The 21,179-nt window shown below is 46.5% G+C and overlaps 2 protein-coding genes across 2 annotated transcripts in view; both read left to right on the top strand.

Moving 5' to 3' along the window:
- furina (furin (paired basic amino acid cleaving enzyme) a) overlaps positions 1-21,179 on the top strand; it is a 104,078-nt gene that overhangs the window by 69,554 nt on the left and 13,345 nt on the right. The window contains 5 exon segments of the mRNA XM_046345899.1: positions 3,786-3,914; positions 4,107-4,183; positions 15,996-16,084; positions 18,328-18,500; positions 20,315-20,527. Of these exon segments, the coding sequence (XP_046201855.1) occupies positions 3,786-3,914; positions 4,107-4,183; positions 15,996-16,084; positions 18,328-18,500; positions 20,315-20,527 (681 nt within the window).
- LOC124033707 (mucin-6-like) lies at positions 4,209-15,983 on the top strand. Its single transcript, XM_046345900.1, has 2 exons — positions 4,209-5,082; positions 5,113-15,983. The coding sequence occupies exon 2, from the start codon at positions 8,593-8,595 to the stop codon at positions 10,441-10,443; it is 1,851 nt and encodes a 616-aa protein (XP_046201856.1). The 5' UTR covers positions 4,209-5,082; positions 5,113-8,592; the 3' UTR covers positions 10,444-15,983.

Here is a 21,179-nt window from a genome sequence, read left to right as displayed (position 1 = left end):
CAAATGCTGGAGGCTGAGACAGGAGGAGTCAGGAGACACTGGCCCCATCCGATACCCCTGGACAGGGCCAAACCGGCAGGATATAACCCCACCCACCCCACCCAAAAAGATCTCCGCCATGGCACACCCCAAGGGGGGGTGCCAACCCAGACAGGAAGACCATGTCAGCGATTCAACCCACTCAAGTGACGCACCCCTCCTAGGGACGGCATGGAAGAGCACCAGTAAGCCAGTGAATCAGCCCCTGTAATAGGGTTAGAGGCAGAGAATCCCAGTGGAGAGGGGAACCAGCCAGGCAGAGACAGCAAGTGCCGTTTGTTGCTCCAGAGCCTTTCCGTTACCTTAACACTCCTGGGCCAGACTACACTCAATCATATGACCTACTGAAGAGATGAGTCTTCAGTAAAGACTTAAAGGTTGAGACCGAGTCTGCGTCTCCTACATGGGTAGGCAGACCATTCCATAGAAAAGGAGCTCTATAGGAGAAAGCCATGCCTCCAGCTGTTTGCTTAGAAATTCTAGGGACAATTAGGAGGCCTGCGTCTTCTGACCGTAGCGTACGTGTAGGTATGTACGGCAGGACCAAATTGGAAATTTGGGTAGGAGCAAGCCCATGTAAGCCCATGTAATGCTTTGTTAAAACCTTGAAATCAGCCCTTGCCTTAACAGTGTAGGGAGGCTAGCACTGGAGTTATATGATCAAATTGTTTGGTTCTAGCCAGTATTCTAGCAGACGTATTTAGCACTAACTGAAGTTTATTTAGTGCTTTATCCGGGTAGCCGGAAAGTAGAGCATTGCAGTATTCTAGCCTAGAATTAACAAAAGCATGGTTTTATTTTTCTGCATCATTTTTGGACAGAAGGTTTCTGATTTTCGCAATGTTACGTAGATGGAAAAAAGCTGTTCTTGAAACAGTCTTGATATGTTCATCAAAAGAGAGATCAGGGTCCAGAGTAACGCCATGGTCCTCCAGTTTTATTTGAGACAACTGTACAACCATCAAGATTAATTGTCAGATTCAACAGAAGATCTCTTTGTTTCTTGGGATCTTGAACAAGCATCTCTGTTTTGTCCAGATTTAAAAGTAGAAAGTTTGCAGCCATCCACTTCCTTATGTCTGAAAAACAGGCTTCGAGCGAGGGCAATTTTGGGGCTTCACCATGTTTCATTGAAATGTACAGCTGTATGTCATGTGCATAGCAGTGAAAGTTAACGTTATATTTTCGAATGACATCCCCAAGAGGTGAAATATATAGTGAAAACAATAGTGGTCCTAAAACGGAACCTTGAGGAACACCGGCATTTACAGTTGATTTGTCAGAGGATCTAGGGTATTGTGCAATGTTAAATTGAATACCTCCGTTAGGTGGTTGGCTGATTTTTGTCCTCTGACGTCCTTGGGTAGGCAGAGGGAGTCTGGAAGGGCATCAAGTAATCTTTGTGTTGTCTGAGAATTTATAGTACGACTTTTGATGCTCCTTGGTTGGGGTCTGAGCAGATTATTTGTTGCAATTGCAAACGTAATAAAATGGTTGTCCATGGTTATGAGGAAAAACATTAAGATCCACAACATTTATTCCATGGGTCAAAACTAGGTCCAGAGTATGACTCTGGCAGTGAGTAGGTCCAGAGACATGTTGGACAAAACCCACTCGGTCGATGATTGCTCCGAAAGCCTTTTGGAGTGGGTCTGTGGACTTTTCCATGTGAATATTGAAGTCACCAAAAATGTGAATATTATCTGCTATGACTACAAGGTGACCATATCCCCATAACATTTACGATAGCAAATTAAAATTTACAATAAAACCCCCAACGTTTGTCTTTTTTGAGCTTCTAGTCATGAAATATATGCTGCCTACCCAATCACTTTTTATTGCTACTGTTTACAGGCCTCCTGGGCCATATACAGCCTTCCTCACTGAGTTCCCTGAATTCCTATAGGAGATTATGATCAGTGATTAATTCATTGACTATAACTGCCTTTAAATTGAGGGATCTAACATTAAGTAGCCCTATTTTGAGATGTGAGATATCACGATCTCTTTCAATAATGGCAGGAATGGAGGAGGTCTTAGTTTAGTTTTGCCCAACCTAGGTCAAGGCACAGACACGGTCTCAATGGGGATAGCTGAGCTGACTACACTGACTGTGCTTGTGGCAGACTCTACTAAGCTGGCAGGAGGCTGGCTAACAGCCTGCTGCCTGGCTTGTACCCTATTTCATTGTGGAGCTAGGAGAGTTAGACAGGGCTCTATGTTTTGTAGATAAGATGAGAGCACCCCTCCAGCTTGGATGGAGTCCGTCACTCCTCAACAGGCCAGGCTTGGTCCTGTTTGTGGGTGAGTCCCAGAAGGAAGGCCAATTAGCTACAAATTGGGAGGGGCAGAAAACAGTTTTCAACCAACGATTGAGTTGTGAGACTCTGCTGTGGAGCTCATCACTCCCCCTAACTGGGAAGGGGCCAGAGATAATTACTCGATGCCTACACATCTTTCTAGCTGATTTACACGCTGAAGCTATGTTGCGCTTGGTGACCTCTGACTCTTTCATCCTAACATTGTTGGTGCCGACATGGATAACAATATCTCTACACTCGCCAGTTTTAGCTTTAGCCAGCACCATCTTCAGATTAGCCTTAATGTCGGTAGACCTGCCCCTAGTAAACAGAGTCTGATCGCTGGATGATTCATTTTAAGTATAATACTGCGGGTAATGGAGTCGCCAATGACTAGGGTTTTCAATTTGTCAGAGCTAATGGTGGGAGCCTTCGGCGTCTCAGACCCCGTAACGGGAGGAGTAGAGACCAGAGAAGGCTCGACCTCTGACTCCGACTCGCTGCTTAATGGGGAGAACCGGTTGAAAGTTTCTGTCGGCTGAATGAGCGATACCGGTTGAGCATTCCTACAGCATTTCCCTCCAGAAGCCATGAGAAAGTTGTCCAGCTGCGGGGACCATGTGAGGGGATTTATACTAACATTACTATCTGTACTTCCTGGTGGCACAGACGCTGTTTCATCCTTTCCGACACTGAAATTACCCTTGCCTAACGTTTGCGTCTGAAGCTGGGCTTGTAGCACAGCTATCCACGCCGTAAGGCGATCGTTCTCCTGTAAATTATGAGTACAGCGACTGCAATTAGAAGGAATCATGTTAATGTTACTACTTAGCTTCAACTGTTGGAAGTCCTGACAAACCATTTCCAGATAAAACGTCCGGAGTGAAAAAGTTTAACTCTAATTGAGAATCGCCTCAGGCAGCCAAACCTATACCACACCCCTAATCAGCCGCAATCCCAAATAATACAAACCCCAATACGAAACACAACATATAAACCCATGTCACACCCTGGCCTACCCAAACATATAACAAAAACAAAAAATACAATGACCAAGGCGTGACAAGGAGCACGTAAACAAGTCTGCAAGTTGTGACCGGAAAACACTCATCTATGTATTTCTGTTTGGTGACGATCGCTGTATATATTTTTTCTTTCATAGTCTAAAAACAATTATAAACTTGGTGTTTCGAGCCCTAAATGCTGATTGGCTAACAGCCGTGATATATCAGACCGTATACCACAGGTATGACAAAACATACTTTTTTTTCCTGCTCTAATTACGTTGGTAACAAGTTTATAATAGCAATAAGGCACCCCGGGGGGTTTGAGGTATATTGCTTAATTTGATAATGCAAAGTTTGATCATTTTTGTCATCTCTCTTGCGTGTCTTGTAATGGCTCTTTAGACTCTATTGACTGGTTTTGGTGTTTTCTACTCTACAGTACAATACTAATCATCGTGACCTGAATGCCAAAGGTGCATGGGAGCTGGGCTACACTGGGAAGGGAGTGGTGGTGTCCATCCTGGACGATGGTATAGAGAAGAACCACCCGGACCTTATATCAAACTATGTGAGTATCACCGTCATCTTACCCCTGGCTTCAAGGCTGGGGTTGCTGAATCTCAATAGTTTAAGGTGGCTTCATTTCCATGATCCATGTTGATGAGGAGAGGAGGCCATTTTGGACTATTGGTATTCACCCCTTGACTTTTGCACCTCTTATCATAGATGAGTGATTCTGATTGTCCCTGTCTGCCTGTAGGACCCAGATGCCAGCTATGATGTGAACGATGGAGATCCAGACCCTCAGCCACGATACACACAACTCAACGACAACCGGTAAGACCCTGATTTAAATACACTGTTTCAGTGACAGCAGAATTTGTTCTCCCCGTGCCTAACTTGATTCTTTATTCATATCTACCATTGACGTCAATGCATGATTATCATGGAAAGATACGAGTCACGTCGTGTGCCAATGCCACATAATGATTCAGTTCTGAGAGGAGAGATGTGTAGGACACAGGAAACGTCACGCCTCTACATGAATAGGCTGTTTCATTGTGATGTTCTGATAAAAAATACTGTATTTTCTCATGCAGTCGGCTGAGAGAGGGAGCGAGACAAAGCCAAAAGTGGTGGTGGTGTAATGGAGTGAGTTATGGTCACCATCGCTCTGGCTTGGGTCCAGGCCTTTCAGGTGCTGGGCTACCCACTACTGTTAGAGCAGAGCTTCTCTGACTGGAAAGGGAAATGCAGTCAATGAATATGTTGAATGTGACAGTTGAGTTATTTTAATAAGCCGGGAGACAGATTGAAGTAGTAGACTCTTAGAGGGCCGGAGAACATCTCAATGGGTTTTGGGTCTCCCCCCAATCGAGAGCAAGCACATGTGCTTTAGAGTCTTAAATCACCCAGCTGCTACCAGGGCATTTCTGTGGCCTAGTTAAATGGAGTAAATCTCCTGGGATTAAGTGAATTTGTGAAGAAAGCAGCTTTACTGCAGTGGCCTGAGCAGATGGCATTAAGACTTGTTTACTACTGCCCCGATGTCTTCCCTGCTGCCCTGAATTGATCGATTTAATTTCATCAGCGTTAACAAAATACGACAAATCTCCTGGCTCTGGAAAGGCCTTTATTTTATTTTCCGTAATCTGCTGGTTTCGGGCTGCTAGCCAAATACCCTTTTTTACATTTTTTATCTTGAGGCTGACCATGGTTGGTGATGACAGACAAAGGTTATAGTTAGACGCTGGTGGAAATCAAAGGTCTCCAACTGAGACTGCATGGGTCTGGAGCAGGCACTGTCCACATGGAGGTCAGACTGGTGTAAGGAGAGATGGAGATGACCTCAAGTAAAATGACAGTGTACATTACTTCCTACGCTAGTGTGTATAGCCATAGGTCTTGAGCCTCCTGCTGTCAAAGAGAGAAAGTGAAACGGTGGAGTAAGAGCTAACACCAATGGAGCTCTGCCACTGACCACACACACACACACACACACACACACACACACACACACACACACACACACACACACACACACACATATCCGTTATTATGATTCCCCCAGCATACACACAGCCAACAGACAGTTGATTCCCCTATCCCACACACGCAGTGGAGTAAATGCCTTTGGACTGAGAATCCTCCTGGCTTGTCCTCTCCTCCCTGCCTAGCTCACCCCAGCCCTTATCTCCGGCCACCCAGCTCTGCCTCGCTTCCCCGTGGCAGGACTGAGGTGTGTGTGTGTGTGTGTGTGTGTGTGTGTGTGTGTGTGTGTGTGTGTGTGTGTGTGTGTGTGTGTGTGTGTGTGTGTGTGTGTGTGTGTGTGTGTGTGTGTAGGCGTGTGTGTGTAGGCGTGTGTGTAACTGCGTGGGGTTTGTGTAGGCGTGTGTGTAAACACCATGTGGGCAGGCTGGAGCTCTGTAAGGCTGTGTAAGGGTCTGTTCTCTGCAGAAAGCCGAGTTCTGTTCACCTCCATAAAGCTCCCTTTCTTCCCCTGCATGAGGAACGCTCCTCTGCAGCAATGTGGCCATTCAGCCCCGTGTTTCTCAAGTCAACATGTGATCTGGCCCTGTGGGTCTGCAGCCTTACTGTCTTAGAACAGGAGGATCAGTCTCCCTAGGGGCCTCTGCTGCGAGCTAAAATTGGAATTGGGGGGGGGGGTTCTTTTTATGTATTGAATGTTCCCCAAATACCCTTCCCCAGTTGGGAGTGGCAGGCTTTACAGCTAGGTATAGCGCGTGATAATCTCCACAAGATTTGAACTGAGGTTCTCTTGTTATTGATTTTGAGTCTGAGGCTTTTCTGTTATTTGAGATATTTTGGTAAAGCAGTGGGAAGTAGACTTGAGGTATTTTTTTTTACATTCTGAAGGAAGTTGATTTTATCACACGGTGCTGTAACTGCTGTACTATGACTGATATCATGTTATTCATATTTTAATTAAAAATAGCCAAGGAGTTGGCTCATTTGAATTTGCCACTTTGAATAGTGCATTACATTAAGTTGGCTTGCTGCAAGATACCATCAAGGACAAAAAACTTAGATTAACTGTACTGTAGTTATACACACACAGTAATGTAGCTGTATATTGGGTGAACATTGGGGATATTGCTGGTAGCAGTAAGTGTTTGTGATCATCATCTGACCACCTTTTCTCAGGCCTCCAGGGTGCCAGTGCTCTGTGTCTGTTAGTGCAAGACAGAAAGAGCTCTTGCTTTGTAACAGGAGGCATGTGTGTAGTATTTGCTTTCAGTTTCCGCTGTATCACTGTCACATGTCAGGTTGTGTACACACATGTTTGTGTCTGTGCCAAGGCTGCAGGGGCCAAGTGAAATACTTCAATTGATGTTATAAGTTTGCATTCTGACTTATCAAATATTGTTATCAGTTAGAGGAGGAGAACGCTTGTTCTTCATTACAGCCCATCATTTCTTTGGAACATTAAATCCCTCTTTCTAATGTGACCGGTCGTCAGTGTTGGGAGGAAGGCTCTTTATCAGGAGCACTCCACAGAACAACGCAGGTTGATTCATTTTACAGCGTCTCAGATTAGTTACACAAGATGTTTGCTTTGTATTCCCCCTCTGCCTCTGTTCCATAAACACTGAGAGACCTTTTGTCCTGTAGGTCAACTCATTAGTCAGCTGATTAAGTAGGAGCGGGGCCGGAGCAGTTGTCCAGATTTACCTCGAGGCAGAGGCCCGGCAGGCAGGCAGTGAGCAGAGAGCCTAATGATCAGCTGGGGCCACTGGCCCAGCCTCAGAAAGCACAAATGATTTTCTTCTCAGTAATTAATTCAAGTTAGGAAAAGCAGAGCGAGTGGAAGGAGCGCCTTGCCAAGCTATCAATAGCCCAATATGCCATCTGAGAGAGAAGAAAGAGCTCTCACACAAAGCCGAACTACGGCCCAGGCTCAAATGGAACCCTATTCCCTATGTAGGGCACTGCTTTTGGCATCATTAAAAAGTAGTGCACTATGGGTAGTGGGGTGTCCATTTTGGATTTTAACCAATTGGATATGCCTTAGGAAATGTCATTATGTTACGCAATGATAATAGGTCTAACTTTATGTATGACCTGAAAGGACATAATGGCTGTTAGCACTGTGTTTCTGATCTGTAGGAAACCTCTAAAGTTCCACCTGTAGTTTTTCCCACATAAAAATATTTGTCTCGTTAATTTGTTTATTCCATTATGTCTCCTTTTCTGGCTCCGTTTGAAATATTGTCTTCATGGAAGTTCCACCTGTGGTTTTCCCCCTCGTATAAACATTTATTATGCTAATGTAAGACCTTTCAGGAGGCAGCTGGTTGCCATGGGGATGTGAGCACCAAATTGGCTGCATCATCCCGAAAGTTCATCAAACTGTTGCCTTTTGGTTTCAGCCCTCTAGTTCCACACCAGTATGTATGGGAGCCATGTTCTATTGAAACTGATAACTATGAAATATGAGTTCCAGCTAAGGAGAAAGCCAAATCAGCATTCTCACAGCACAATGATAATGTTGTTTTACCTTACCATGGAAATCAGCTTCCCTGTTTTATTTTAATATGCCCTTCGGTTAAGTTAGTCCAAACTTCTGGGAAGTTTGTCTTGTTTGTCTATAAGTTTATCATTCCAACACCGTCTCCAGTGTTCTTTCCTCAGTTTACCTTTATCTATTACTTTCTGGCCAGCTCAGTTGAAAACTGGCTTTGTCAGTGGTGTTAAGACTGGCGATGGCCTTGTCTCTGCTCCAGTAGTTCTGGTCAGGCTGACTTGCAGCTCCTCAGGGACCAGCCTCATTTCTTGCTCTGCTGCAGCCCAGACAAAGGAAGGATGGAGTTGCTCCTTCACACTGAGCTGAGGATTGTTTTTGAGTTTTCCCCCTACGGGTGAGGCTTTGGGCATGGCATGCTCATCCTAGATCCGTGCCTAATGGTAAATTCTGCCAGGAGGAACGGCCAGCTAGCGGTCTGACTGAGATTGATTATTTGACCTACTGCAGTTGTCAATTAAAGCAAGGATGAAGACAATTGACCCAGCGTCATCACATAAAAGTAAAATTAGCACTTGGACTAATTCAATGTCAGTTTTGAGCTCTAGCCCAGGATTTGGGGCGCTGATCCAAGATTTGTGCCCATATTCCAGACTACAGTAGAGCAATTACTCAGAGTTAGTTTAATGTTTCAAAGTGACTTAGGTGAGGTATTACCCCATGGGTTTACTGTTGCTGCTGCTCACATTCCACCTCCCTTCACATGTTTTCTATCTTGCTGCTGCTCACACTCCACCTCCCTTCACATTTCTCTATGTTGCTGCTGCTCACACTCCACCTCCCTTCACATTTCTCTCTGTTGCTGCTGCTCACACTCTACCTCCCTTCACATTTCTCTCTGTTGCTGCTGCTCACACTCTACCTCCCTTCACATTTCTCTCTGTTGCTGCTGCTCACACTCCACCTCCCTTCACATTTCTCTCTGTTGCTGCTGCTCACACTCCACCTCCCTTCACATTTCTCTCTGTTGCTGCTGCTCACACTCCACCTCCCTTCACATTTCTATGTTACTGCTGCTCACACTCCACCTCCCTTCACATTTCTCTATGTTGCTGCTGCTCACACTCCACCTCCCTTCACATTTCTCTGTTGCTGCTGCTCACACTCCACCTCCCTTCACATTTCTGTTGCTGCGGCTCACACTCCACCTCCCTTCACATTTCTCTGTTGCTGCTGCTGCTCACACTCCACCTCCCTTCACATTTCTCTGTTACTGCGGCTCACACTCCACCTCCCTTCACATTTCTCTGTTGCTGCTGCTCACACTCCACCCCTTCACGTTTCTCTATGTTGCTGCTGCTCACACTCCACCTCCCTTCACATGTTCTTTGTTGCTGCTGCTCACACTCCACCTCCCTTCACATTTCTCTGTTGCTGCTGCTGCTCACACTCCACCCCCTTCACGTTTCTCTATGTTGCTGCTGCTCACACTCCACCTCCCTTCACATGTTCTTTGTTGCTGCGGCTCACACTCCACCTCCCTTCACATGTTCTTTGTTGCTGCGGCTCACACTCCACCTCCCTTCACATGTTCTTTGTTGCTGTGGCTCACACTCCACCTCCCTTCACATTTCTCTCTGTTACTGCTGCTCACACTCCACCTCCCTTCACATTTCTCTCTGTTACTGCTGCTCACACTCCACCTCCCTTCACATTTCTCTCTGTTACTGCTGCTCACACTCCACCTCCCTTCACATTTCTCTCTGTTACTGCTGCTCACACTCCACCTCCCTTCACATTTCTCTCTGTTGCTGCTGCTCACACTCTACCTCCCTTCACATTTCTCTCTGTTGCTGCTGCTCACACTCCACCTCCCTTCACATTTCTCTGTTGCTGCTGCTCACACTCCACCTCCCTTCACATTTCTCTCTGTTGCTGCTGCTCACACTCCACCTCCCTTCACATTTCTCTCTGTTACTGCTGCTCACACTCCACCTCCCTTCACATTTCTCTCTGTTGCTGCTGCTCACACTCTACCTCCCTTCACATTTCTCTCTGTTGCTGCTGCTCACACTCCACCTCCCTTCACATTTCTCTCTGTTGCTGCTGCTCACACTCCACCTCCCTTCACATTTCTCTCTGTTGCTGCTGCTCACACTCCACCTCCCTTCACATTTCTCTGTTACTGCTGCTCACACTCCACCTCCCTTCACATTTCTCTCTGTTGCTGCTGCTGCTGCTGCTCACACTCCACCTCCCTTCACATTTTCTCTGTTGCTGCGGCTCACACTCCACCTCCCTTCACATTTTCTCTGTTACTGCTGCTCACACTCCACCTCCCTTCACATTTCTCTCTGTTGCTGCTGCTGCTGCTGCTCACACTCTACCTCCCTTCACATTTCTCTATGTTGCTGCTGCTCACACTCCACCTCCCTTCACATTTCTCTATGTTGCTGATGCTCACACTTCACCTCCCTTCACATTTCTCTGTTGCTGCTGCTGCTCACACTCCACCTCCCTTCACATTTCTCTGTTGCTGCGGCTCACACTCCACCTCCCTTCACATTTCTCTGTCGCTGAGCCTCTGCTTCATAGTTCTGAACAGCTAAAATAAAACCCTGCGGCGATTTGAACGAACATTCAAGGCCATTAGGAAGGCTACAACCTTCTATGTCTGTTGTAACGGATATTACAGTTGCACAAGCAGGACGCAGTCCCTACACATTGCATTGGAGCAAAAACAATTAGCATTTTGTGTGATGATGTAGGCTAATCTTTGTAGTTGCTGCCATATTGTAGCCACAAGCCAGAGTTGCTGAAAAAGAACACTACTACTTTGACTGCATGTCTGCCACCTGCTTAACCGATGTTGGCAATGGCGAAACAGGAACATTATAATCACTAATTAGACTGCGTGTCTATGTCTTGCTTGTGTTTGATATGCTGCAAAAATGGCTGCATGTAACTGCCCACTTGAGTTTTGCATTGGCGCAAAAAGCAATCTGCAAGTTTGTACGAACATGTTGATCGTGGTCCTTCTGTAGCTCAGTTGGTAGAGCATGGCGCTTGTAACGCCAGGGTAGTGGGTTCGATCCCCGGGACCACCCATACGTAGAATGTATGCACACATGACTGTAAGTCGCTTTGGATAAAAGCGTCTGCTAAATGGCATATATTATTATTATCATTTATTTTGTGTACAATGCAAATAGCTGCATGTAGCCTGACTCCCCTATTGATAAAAAGAACATGAAATCACTCTTATGCTTAATATCCTACTGAGGCAAGGAATGCAGTAGTTGGAACATGTCCTGGAAGCGGCAGTAGAGCACTGGGCAGCAGCTACGAAGGCGGCCCGGGCGGGCAGCAGCTACGAAGGCGGCCCGGGCGGGCAGCAGCTACGAAGGCGGCCCGGGCGGGCAGCAGCTACGAAGGCGGCCCGGGCGGGCAGCAGCTACGAAGGCGGCCCGGGCGGGCAGCAGCTACGAAGGCGGCCCGGGCGGGCAGCAGCTACGAAGGCGGCCCGGGCGGGCAGCAGCTACGAAGGCGGCCCGGGCGGGCAGCAGCTACGAAGGCGGCCCGGGCGGGCAGCAGCTACGAAGGCGGCCCGGGCGGGCAGCAGCTACCTTTTAAAAAATCCAGCACATAAGCAGAGATCTTAAGCCACAGCAAATCGAGTTTCCAGAAATTCTGGAACCGCAGCCACTGTATTTTTAACCTCAAATATGAGACGTGTGTGTGTGTGTGTGTGTGTGTGTGTGTGTGTGTGTGTGTGTGTGTGTGTGTGTGTGTGTGTGTGTGTGTGTGTGTGTGTGTGTGTGTGTGTGTGTGTGTGTGTGTGTGTGTGTGTGTGTGTGTGTGTGTGTGTGTGTGTGTGTGTGTGTGTGTGAGACTCGGAGAGGGTTAATAAACATTGTTATTCAACATGCCTGTAACAGATGGTCCAGGGATTGGATCAGAGCTGATCTCATTACGAACAGTAACCGTTGAATGAAACTGAAGGGATAACTATAATCTATTACTGATGATGCACCTCTCTATATGCTGTAATTTATATCATACCAGCACGGTGTGATTGAGTCTTTGTGTTGAACGGTGTATTCTTTCATGAAATATAAGATGGAGGCCGACCCACTCGCATGAGTCAGTGTCTGATCCCAGGCAAGTACATTTAGTTCATCTATATTATATATCATTGATGGTTGTTTTATGGAAGGCGTTTAACTGCACACTTTGCAGCAGTAATATAAAGTAGAGTTTTTGTCCTCTGGTCTGTGACTGATGGTAAGTGAGTCTGCCAGTGTGTCAGATCAGTCCAGACTGTCAGTGAGACGTGTCAGGGGGATATTAAGGCTCTGTGATGTTAATTTATCTCACTGTGACTTGATGATGAAAGATTCCCTCCTCCTCCCCTGTGTGAGTGAGAGACGTCACTTTGTTCTGCTAGAGTGGGGCTCAGTGTGTTTTGATAGGCCAATTCATCCGAGTCCCCTCGTATAGCCTACACCAGAGCTCTGCTCAGTAACAACCTCTGTAACCACACCACAAGGTTGGGTTCAATCCCATGTCAATGACAAGCTGAGGTAATGCAGGAAATCTAATCAATTGAAATTCAATTTGGCTGCAGGTAGCCTAGTGGTTATGAGCATTGGGCCAGTGACCAAAAGGTCACTGGTTCGAATCCCTGAGCCGACTAGGTGAAACATCTGTCAATGTGCCCTTGAGCAGGACACTTAACCCTATTTGCTCCTGTAAGTCACTCTGGATAAGTGATTAAAAATGTCAAATGTAAACAGTACATTGTCATTGATAATCTTGGTAATGTTCTGTTTGTTTTTGTGCTTCCATTGGATCAGGAAATGAGTTGGAATTGACCTGGACTCCGGCCAGCTGGTTGAACCCCCAGTGGTTATTAGGCTGGAAGCCTGGAACATAGTATAACAGAGTTCCACTTACCTTCAGAGTTACAGATACGGAACGCCTTCCTAATATTAAGTCGAGAGAATCATCCAAAACACACAATCAAATGTGAAGTTTTGTAATGTTCTAGTCAAAGTACAGACCTAATCCCAATTGAGATGTGACAGGAGTTGAAACAAGCAGTTCACGCTTGAAAACCCATAAATGTCGCTGAGTTAAAGTAGTTCTGCATGCACGTGTGTGCCTAAAATTCCTCTACAGCGATATGAGAGACACATCAACAACTACAGGAAGCATTTGGTTGCAGCTAAAGGTGGCACAACCAGTTAGTGTAAGGGGGAAATTTTGTTGGGGCATGGACTCTACAAGGTATCAAATGCTTTCCACAGGAATGCTGGCCCATGTTGACACAATTTTGGGAAGCAGTGTGAAGTTGGCTAGATGTCCTTTGGGTAGTGGACTATTCTTGATACACGCGGGAAACTGTTGCGCGTGAAAAACCCAGCAGCATTGCAGTCCTTGACACACTCAAACCGGTGCGTCTGGCACCTACTACCATAATCCATTCAAAGGCACTAAAATCTTTTGTCTTGCCCTCTGAATGGCACACATACACAATCCATGTCTCAGTTTTCTCATAGCTTAAAAATCTTTCTTTAACCTGTCTCCACCACTTAATTAACACAAATGTAAGTGGATTTAACAAGTGACAACAATAAGGCATTATAGCTTTCACGTGGTCAGTCTGTCATTTGTACATTCTTCCATTACAGAAGACTTCACAAACCATTTATTCAGGAGATTTCATCAGCAGTTCCAGCACCTCCAAAATCCCACTTTCATCCTTGACCCCCACACTAGACCAGACCGGATGACTGTGGCATGTTTGCTTTGATCCCTCTCCATTGGAGCAGCAACCCACAGTCTGGAAAGCCCCACTCACTCGGAGGATGTCATTGACTGGGCTGTTGACCCGACCATTTATGTCCTCCACATTCTCTGAATGAGGAGGTCAGATAAGCACATTGTGGCTCTGAGATGGACTGCTGCTGTCCTGTGTTGCTGGCCAGTCGACACGCCACCATTGTGTGATTCCTGACCCGGGGATGTCTTGCAACACGAGAGACTCCAAATGGCCTCTCCTGGATCATTTTCAACCTTTTTAGAAATGTTCATACACCTTTTCAGTGGCGCAAATAGATCAAAATGCACTTGTCTCGTGGAAAGAACATTTTGCATCAAAAGGATCGCACATCTTAGATTCTGGAAGATGTTCAGATTGGGATATTTTCCGCATCCTTTGATTTTACCCGAGCAACATCACATGCCAGAAGAACGTGTCGGATAGATCTAGGTGGATATGTATTTGTCAGAGGCAGATATGACTGGGCTCAAGACAGACTGGTGTTATAAGCTTGGGCTTGCCCTACATCCTTTCAGACATCTGAGCTGTGCCTTATCTGCTGCATCGCTGGCCTGCTTTCCTACCGCTACAAAGGGATGGATCACTTACAAACACTGCCTGGGCAGAGACTAACATACCTGCCCTGGTATGAAAGTGGAGATTAAGTTCATTGCCGATCTTCCATTGTCAGTTCACACTAGCGGTGTACTAGCCGCCAGCCTACATGTGGGTGTTTTCGCTTACCTTTGTCGTGTGTATGTGTGTGTACGAGAGAGAAAGAGAGCGAGCGTGTGTGCGTCATTCTTTTAGATGTGTTCTTCGCTTCAGATCTGGTCTTCATGACCCAGTTTTCTTTGAATTGCCTCTACACATTCTACCTTACACCATTAAAGCATGTCGTTAAAAGGCCCTCTGGTCCTGCAGTTAATCCAGGTCCCATGACACTTGTTAGTGGGACATTGAGCACTCAGGGGTAACTCTGACATTAACCTTTGACCTGCAGCTCATAGCCGTGTCTAAAGAGATCTCAGGCGGATTGGTTGATCTACTGCCACAGTGCAACGCTCTCTGATCCTCTTGTTTAACGGGGTCTGGTCGACGCCCTGTGGTTTTAATGAAGGGAATACATTAGCCTAGCCTAACGCGCATCAGTCAGTCCTGGATAAATTAGGTTAAAGTGTTGCAGAGGTTGTTTGAGTACAGCTGACCCCCAGAATGAAATGGCAGTTACTAGACGTCCCACTATAAGACAGGTACTAGAGGAGTTAAGTCCCTTTCATATTCTTTAATTGCTCATCGAGGTGTATGGCTAACAGTTTGCATATGCTGCTGCTTTCATAGAGCTATGGTGTCTCAGTGCTCCATAGAGTCACATGCTGAGACCACATGCAAGTTATCAATGGAGGATGTCGGTCTCTCAGCCCACTGGGGTATTTCCCCTGGGCTATGATAGAACACCATAGTACTGGTTTATTTACTCACCCTGAATGGGAGCCTGCTGGCTGGGCTGTGTTCTTGGGCAGTGTAGCTGCTCTGGTGTATCCTAACCCTGGCATTATCCACTCCCACTGATTGTCCTGCGATCCGCTTGGGAGCCGGTGGTTTGGAGGACTTTTAGTGTCCGTCCGGTGGAGATGAGCGAGCGGCAGAATGAACCTGACTGGAATGTGGTGGGCCACATTCTCCGCCGATCTCCTGCAGCGCTGAGAGGGAGAGATCAAACCAGAGATGCACAGACCCAATGAAAGCTCTTTTGTGGAAATGGTCAATCTAATTTGTTTCCCCCACCGTAAGATGGTAGCATGTCAGCTCATTTTGCCTTTCCTTGCTGCTGGCAGGCCCCGCGGCCCCAGACTCAAGGTCAGGCCTGCTGGAAGGGCACAGTCTGTTTCATGACCCACGCTCACTGACTGACTGACTGACTGACTGTTTTCTTCTGGGCTACAACCAAGTGGGAACAGCTGAGAGGCAGCTAGAGCCAAGGACTTGTCTACATGAGTTTGTTTTTGTCGATGGCATCTTAGATCACAGTATCGCAGGGAGTGCATTCCTACACAACCTCCTGTATCTGTTAATTTACTGTCTTCTAGAGCTCAATTCATAGATAATGCACACTGCCTGGAGACAATTGTCATTTGGAGCTAATGTACACTGTGTTTATATGGGTAAATCACATCAAAATGAGGACTTACATCCCCCCCTATTCTCTCTCCGTTCTTTCTTTCTCTCGTTCGCTCCCGTTCACTCTCTCTCTCTCGCTCGTTTTCTCGTTCTTTCTTTCTCTCGTTCGCTCCCGTTCACTCTCTCTCGCTCGTTTTCTCGTTCTCTCTTTCTCCCACCAGGCATGGGACTCGTTGTGCAGGTGAGGTGGCAGCGATGGCCAACAATGGGATCTGTGGAGTCGGAGTGGCCTACAACGCCAAGATTGGAGGTACAGTACCGTAGAACAGAGGGCGATTCATGTCATCTCTCTCTGTTATCTCCTCCATTTTATCTTTAAATTCTTCACGTTTTCTGACTGCTAAGACAGCTGAAATACCCATGTGTGCTGCCTCTGTACTATTCTGAGCTCAGTTTGAGCGGGAGTTGCTCAAGGGTAACTCTTCCTCCACTTCTGGCCTGAGATGACAGGGAGGCTCTATGAACATTAGTGTGTGTGTGTGTGTGTGTGTGTGTGTGAGATAATCTGCGTGCAGCGTGGCTCCTCTGAGCCTATGCCTCAGTGTAAGCGTGTGTAATCCCTTTAATTAGAGCCATCTCTTTTATCCAGTCAGTTCGTGCTCTCATCTCATTACCCCTCTGCATGTTTTATCTCTCCATGCCGCTGCATGTTTCCAGCTGTCACAGCCCGGCTAAATCCAACGCATAGTTTTAGTCCTTATTGGTCACATCCAATATCTGCCTGCCGCCACTTCTCTTCTGTCAGGAGTAGTACTGTCTCATTTAAACCATGAACACACATACAAGTGTTATTCGTTTAGTTGAAAAATGAAGTCTGCCGAAGTTTAACAACAGTATATGCCTCCTGCATTCAGCCTCTTCAGCACGACCACTTCCTTTATAAAGGTAGACTTCACACTGGCCAGTGATTAAACAGTCTGCGTGTTAATGAGATGGTTAATGAGCAGCAGCTTCTGCTCACCTTCCCCACTCAGAGGACAGAAACTTTCTGACCAACCACAGTCCTTCCAAGACTGCAGCAAGGGTGCCCTGTCAGGCGTAAAGGAGAGTGAAGCAGAGGAACAGCAGGCCGCGTTTGTGTGCGTGCGTGCGTGTGTGTGTGTGTGTGTGTGCGTGCGTGACCAACCTGCAGGCTTGGCCCAGTCCGGCAGCTGCCTGTTAATAAGTGAGTAGTACCCACTTCTAGAAATAAATATTTGAATTCTAGAAAGGCAATACTGTAGATGGTCTATTGCATTGCCACTCCACCAGCTCTCATACCATACACACCTACAGACACACAACTATGTCTTACTATACATTTGAGGACTTTTTGGGGACCAACAATTGGACCAACAATTGATTCCTATTCAAAATCGTATTTTACCCCTAACCCTAAACCTTACCGCTAACCCTAATTCTAAACCTAACCTAAACCTAAAATACCTTTTTTATAAGTGAGGACCAGCAAAATGTCCTCACTTCTCTGAATTGTATTGGTTTATTATTCTTGCGAGGACTTAGTGTGTGTGTGTGTGTGTGTGTGTGTGTGTGTGTGTGTGTGTGTGTGTGTGTGTGTGTGTGTGTGTGTGTGTGTGTGTGTGTGTGTGTGCACACGCATACAGGGAGAGATTAATCTAATTTCCTATCACTCTATGGCAGTGACTACCAATGGAAGGCTGGTCTTTGTCATCCCACCAGGAATCCTACCACTATTCCAGAGCACAAACTGTAAGCTCAAGCTTTGACCTTAAGATCTAGAAAGCTGTATTGGCTTCAACCCACCTACAGAAGAATCCCTGTGTGTTGGTGGAGGTAAGGAGTAGCAGAGATGGGCGCAGCGCTCCCCAGATAATGGGCTATCTCCTCCTATAAAACGATTTGAGTCAGTGCCCTCGCCGCTGGATGCCTTTGAGGACTTCAAAGGGACAAACTCTGTTTGTTTACTTTAACCGGTATGAAGGCAGTATGGAGTAACTTGACCCTCCATGCATCAAAGCAGCCAGCGAGTTTGTTTTGAAGATGTCTGCCTTCGATTTGTCAGCTTTCTGTCTGCTGGGCTGGGATGGGGGTGCGGAGAGAAAGAGGATGAGGAGGCTCCGAAAACTGCCCTGGAGGCTGGCGCTAGAAAACATTCTAAATTAGATTCAGAATCGATGGCTTTAATATACAAAAAGCGCTGGCATATCCCAATTCAAGTGTCCCTCTTCTGCAGAGGGGATTTGTGCAACACAATGTCCACCCGGATTCAAATGTCATCTGTTTTCTTTGGAGGGAAACAGAATGTTCTCATTTATCACCTGTAAACGAACCTTCAGTATCCGAGCTTCTTCAGATCTAAGACTTATTTATCACCAACTCTGCTGCTGACTGTTTGTTTGTCTGTGGAACACTTCCTACCAGTGGCTTTGGTATTTGAGTTTAACCTCACCTCTCTTCAAAGAAAAGGACTAGATGATTATTAGATCAAATGTGTACAAATTTGTGTGTGTGTGTGTGTGTGTGTGTGTGTAGGAGTGCGTATGCTGGACGGCGAGGTGACAGACGTGGTGGAGGCCCAGTCTCTCAGTCTGAACCCACAGCACATTCACATCTACAGTGCCAGCTGGGGCCCCGAGGATGATGGGAAGACGGTGGATGGGCCCGCCAAGCTCGCCAAGGAGGCCTTTCTACGCGGCGTGACCGAGGTGCGTGTAAATATCTGTGTGTTTTGGGCCTCGGATGTGTGCCGCGTTCCACCATTTATATGTCCCCCATAAAAATCAATAGTTTGTGGGTGACTTCCTCTACACACAGCCAGTAATTATGTAGTAAACTATTCAACCATTTTGAAGGACAAAAGGCGGCGTGAACAACTCTAGCACACTTTTTGACCCTGACGATTATGAAGATGGGGATTTGGTCGCAGTGGAAGTATCAGGCTTTCTAAACTCCAGTAAGGATTTCTTTTTTTTTTTTATGTCCTGAAAAAAGAATATAGGAAAAAGAATCCTCAATACAAAGCACTGAAAATGATGTACATTCATAACCACAAAAAGTGCACTTTACACAATCATTTCCCTTCACAGTACCACAATTTGTAGAAGTGATTTCAGAATCTGAGTGGGAGGATAATTGTGTTATGAGAATATCTCAATAAAAAGCCATTGAGCTCAGGTCACGTGCAGATTTTCTTCTGCATGTGAAATGCAAACAAGTTGTAAATAGTTCATGGGGCTTTAACATTAGTGTGGCAGGATTCAGAGAGACCGAAGTCTTAGCTACAGCTCCTTCGTCTCGCATGGGCATCCGGGAAGAGCATTGGCATACTGCCAACCCTGAGATGTTACCGCTCTCTCTCTCTGTGTGTGTGTGTGTGTGTGTGTGTGTGTGTGTGTGTGTGTGTGTGTGTGTGTGTGTGTGTGTGTGTGTGTGTGTGTGTGTGTGTGTGTGTGTGTGTGTGTGTGTGTGTGTGACTATGGCTTTTAGGCATTTTGATAGCTATTTAAAGAGCAGGATGGTGAATGGTCCTGGTTTTTAGTGTCTATGAAACAGTAGCTGGTTTGCCGAAGGCGGCGTCTTTAATGGGCGTCTTACTGTATACGGTCTCCACCAAACAAAAATGTGATTACCAACGCTTTCAGGCCATACTATAGTTAAACAATAAGTCACGGGGGGTGTGCATAGTCTTTGTATGTGTGGGAGTCCAGGGAGTGTGGCAGGTGTGTACAGTGCATGACTGAGTGGAGGGAACAGTAAGCATCAAGACTGCAGACGTATAGTGCCATATGCCAGGCTCTCTGTAGTGTACACATGGGAGCCTGCATCCATCTGATCCCAGCTCTAAGGGTAAGAGGGTGTGAGAGAGCCAGTCATAAAGCATTGAGCCGAGCCAGGGCCAACGGGCCATTCAGACAAAGAACCATCAGACCTTATGGGGCAAACCCCATCTGAGGGCCGTTATTGGTGCCCTGTCTGCCTCCTTTTTATTACAGGCCTGTCAAATAAAAAGCATATGGCATGTAAACACACTATTCTATAGGGAGCCATGTCATCATCAGTAGCTCCAGTCTGTTGTTTACACTGTTCATGATGGTTGCATGTGATGGTCAATGTGAATAGGCTGCACCACCCAGCACAATGGAGCATTCTGTGGGACTTTGATATTTGTTCGCTGTGAATGCTGAATAGCACAGATAATGTATTGCTCCGAGTTTGTCCCTGTTGTCGTGTATTGTGGCCGTGGTACATTAAAGCTCTTTGGATTCAAAGCGTCTGAGTGCAAACGGTCTTGTGATGTATGGATGAGCTGAGGCAGCCCTTTCAGAGATGGACCCTGTTAAGAGTTGTGCTGTAGTATCAATGGGAATCTAATTTAGATTGAATGACACTGTGTTCCCCTCTTTCATTAGCTGCGCCACACCAAGATACACATGCATGTGGTCATGTACGTCAGAAAGGCCTGTCTAGAAGTGGTTGTCTAGGTTTGTTATTGTCTCTGTTCTGTCTCTCCCTCCTCTAGGGTCGTGGGGGCCTGGGCTCCATCTTTGTGTGGGCGTCAGGTAATGGCGGGCGTGAGAAGGACAGCTGTAACTGTGACGGCTACACCAATAGCATCTACACCCTGTCCATCAGCAGCTCCACCCAGAACGGCAACGTGCCCTGGTACAGCGAGGCCTGCTCCTCCACCCTTGCCACAACCTACAGCTCTGGCAACCTCAATGAGAAACAGATAGTGAGTTCAGTAGACACATGCTCACATACAAATATATATATACACACGCACACACGCACACACGCACACACGCACACACACACACACACACACACACACACACACACACACACACACACACACACACACACACACACACACACACACACACACACACACACACACACACACACACACACACACTTAGTGGCAAACGGAGCGGGAAACACAGATTTGGATTAATAAACATACTGAACACACACTCTCATTCACTCCCAGTGTGAGCGTCATGGGGAGAATGGGAAGCATTCGTCTGTACAGTCTGAAAATGGGCATGTCAGAAAACATTAAACTGAGTGATGGTGTGCATGCAGGGTGAAGGAGTGTGTGAGTCGGGGCTCCTGTCCTGTGAGAGTCTTGTGGACTGTGGTTCCAGGGCCTCAGTGGTATTATGTTGCTAACTGCAATGGGAGATCACACAGATTCCACTGAGCTTTGAAGAGGAGGAAGTCTATTTTACAGCATATTAGTCAGGGGAATGATGTGTGCTTAAGTAAGAATGGATGGAAACTTTTGATGTATAGCCAGGATGTTGATGTATAGAACCAGGTTGACTTGGCTCCTGGGATCCGTAGAGTATCTCAGATGGTTGAATCCGGAGCCAAAGCACTAG

The sequence above is a fragment of the Oncorhynchus gorbuscha genome, linkage group LG04 (genome assembly GCF_021184085.1).
Source record: "Oncorhynchus gorbuscha isolate QuinsamMale2020 ecotype Even-year linkage group LG04, OgorEven_v1.0, whole genome shotgun sequence".
Lineage (NCBI taxonomy): Eukaryota > Metazoa > Chordata > Actinopteri > Salmoniformes > Salmonidae > Oncorhynchus > Oncorhynchus gorbuscha.
This window is presented reverse-complemented; position numbering and strand designations above follow the sequence as displayed.

Excerpts from the sequence above, each read along its gene's own strand:
- LOC124033707 (XM_046345900.1), top strand. The coding sequence starts at position 8,593 with ATGTTTTCTATCTTGCTGCTGCTCACACTCCACCTCCCTTCACATTTC.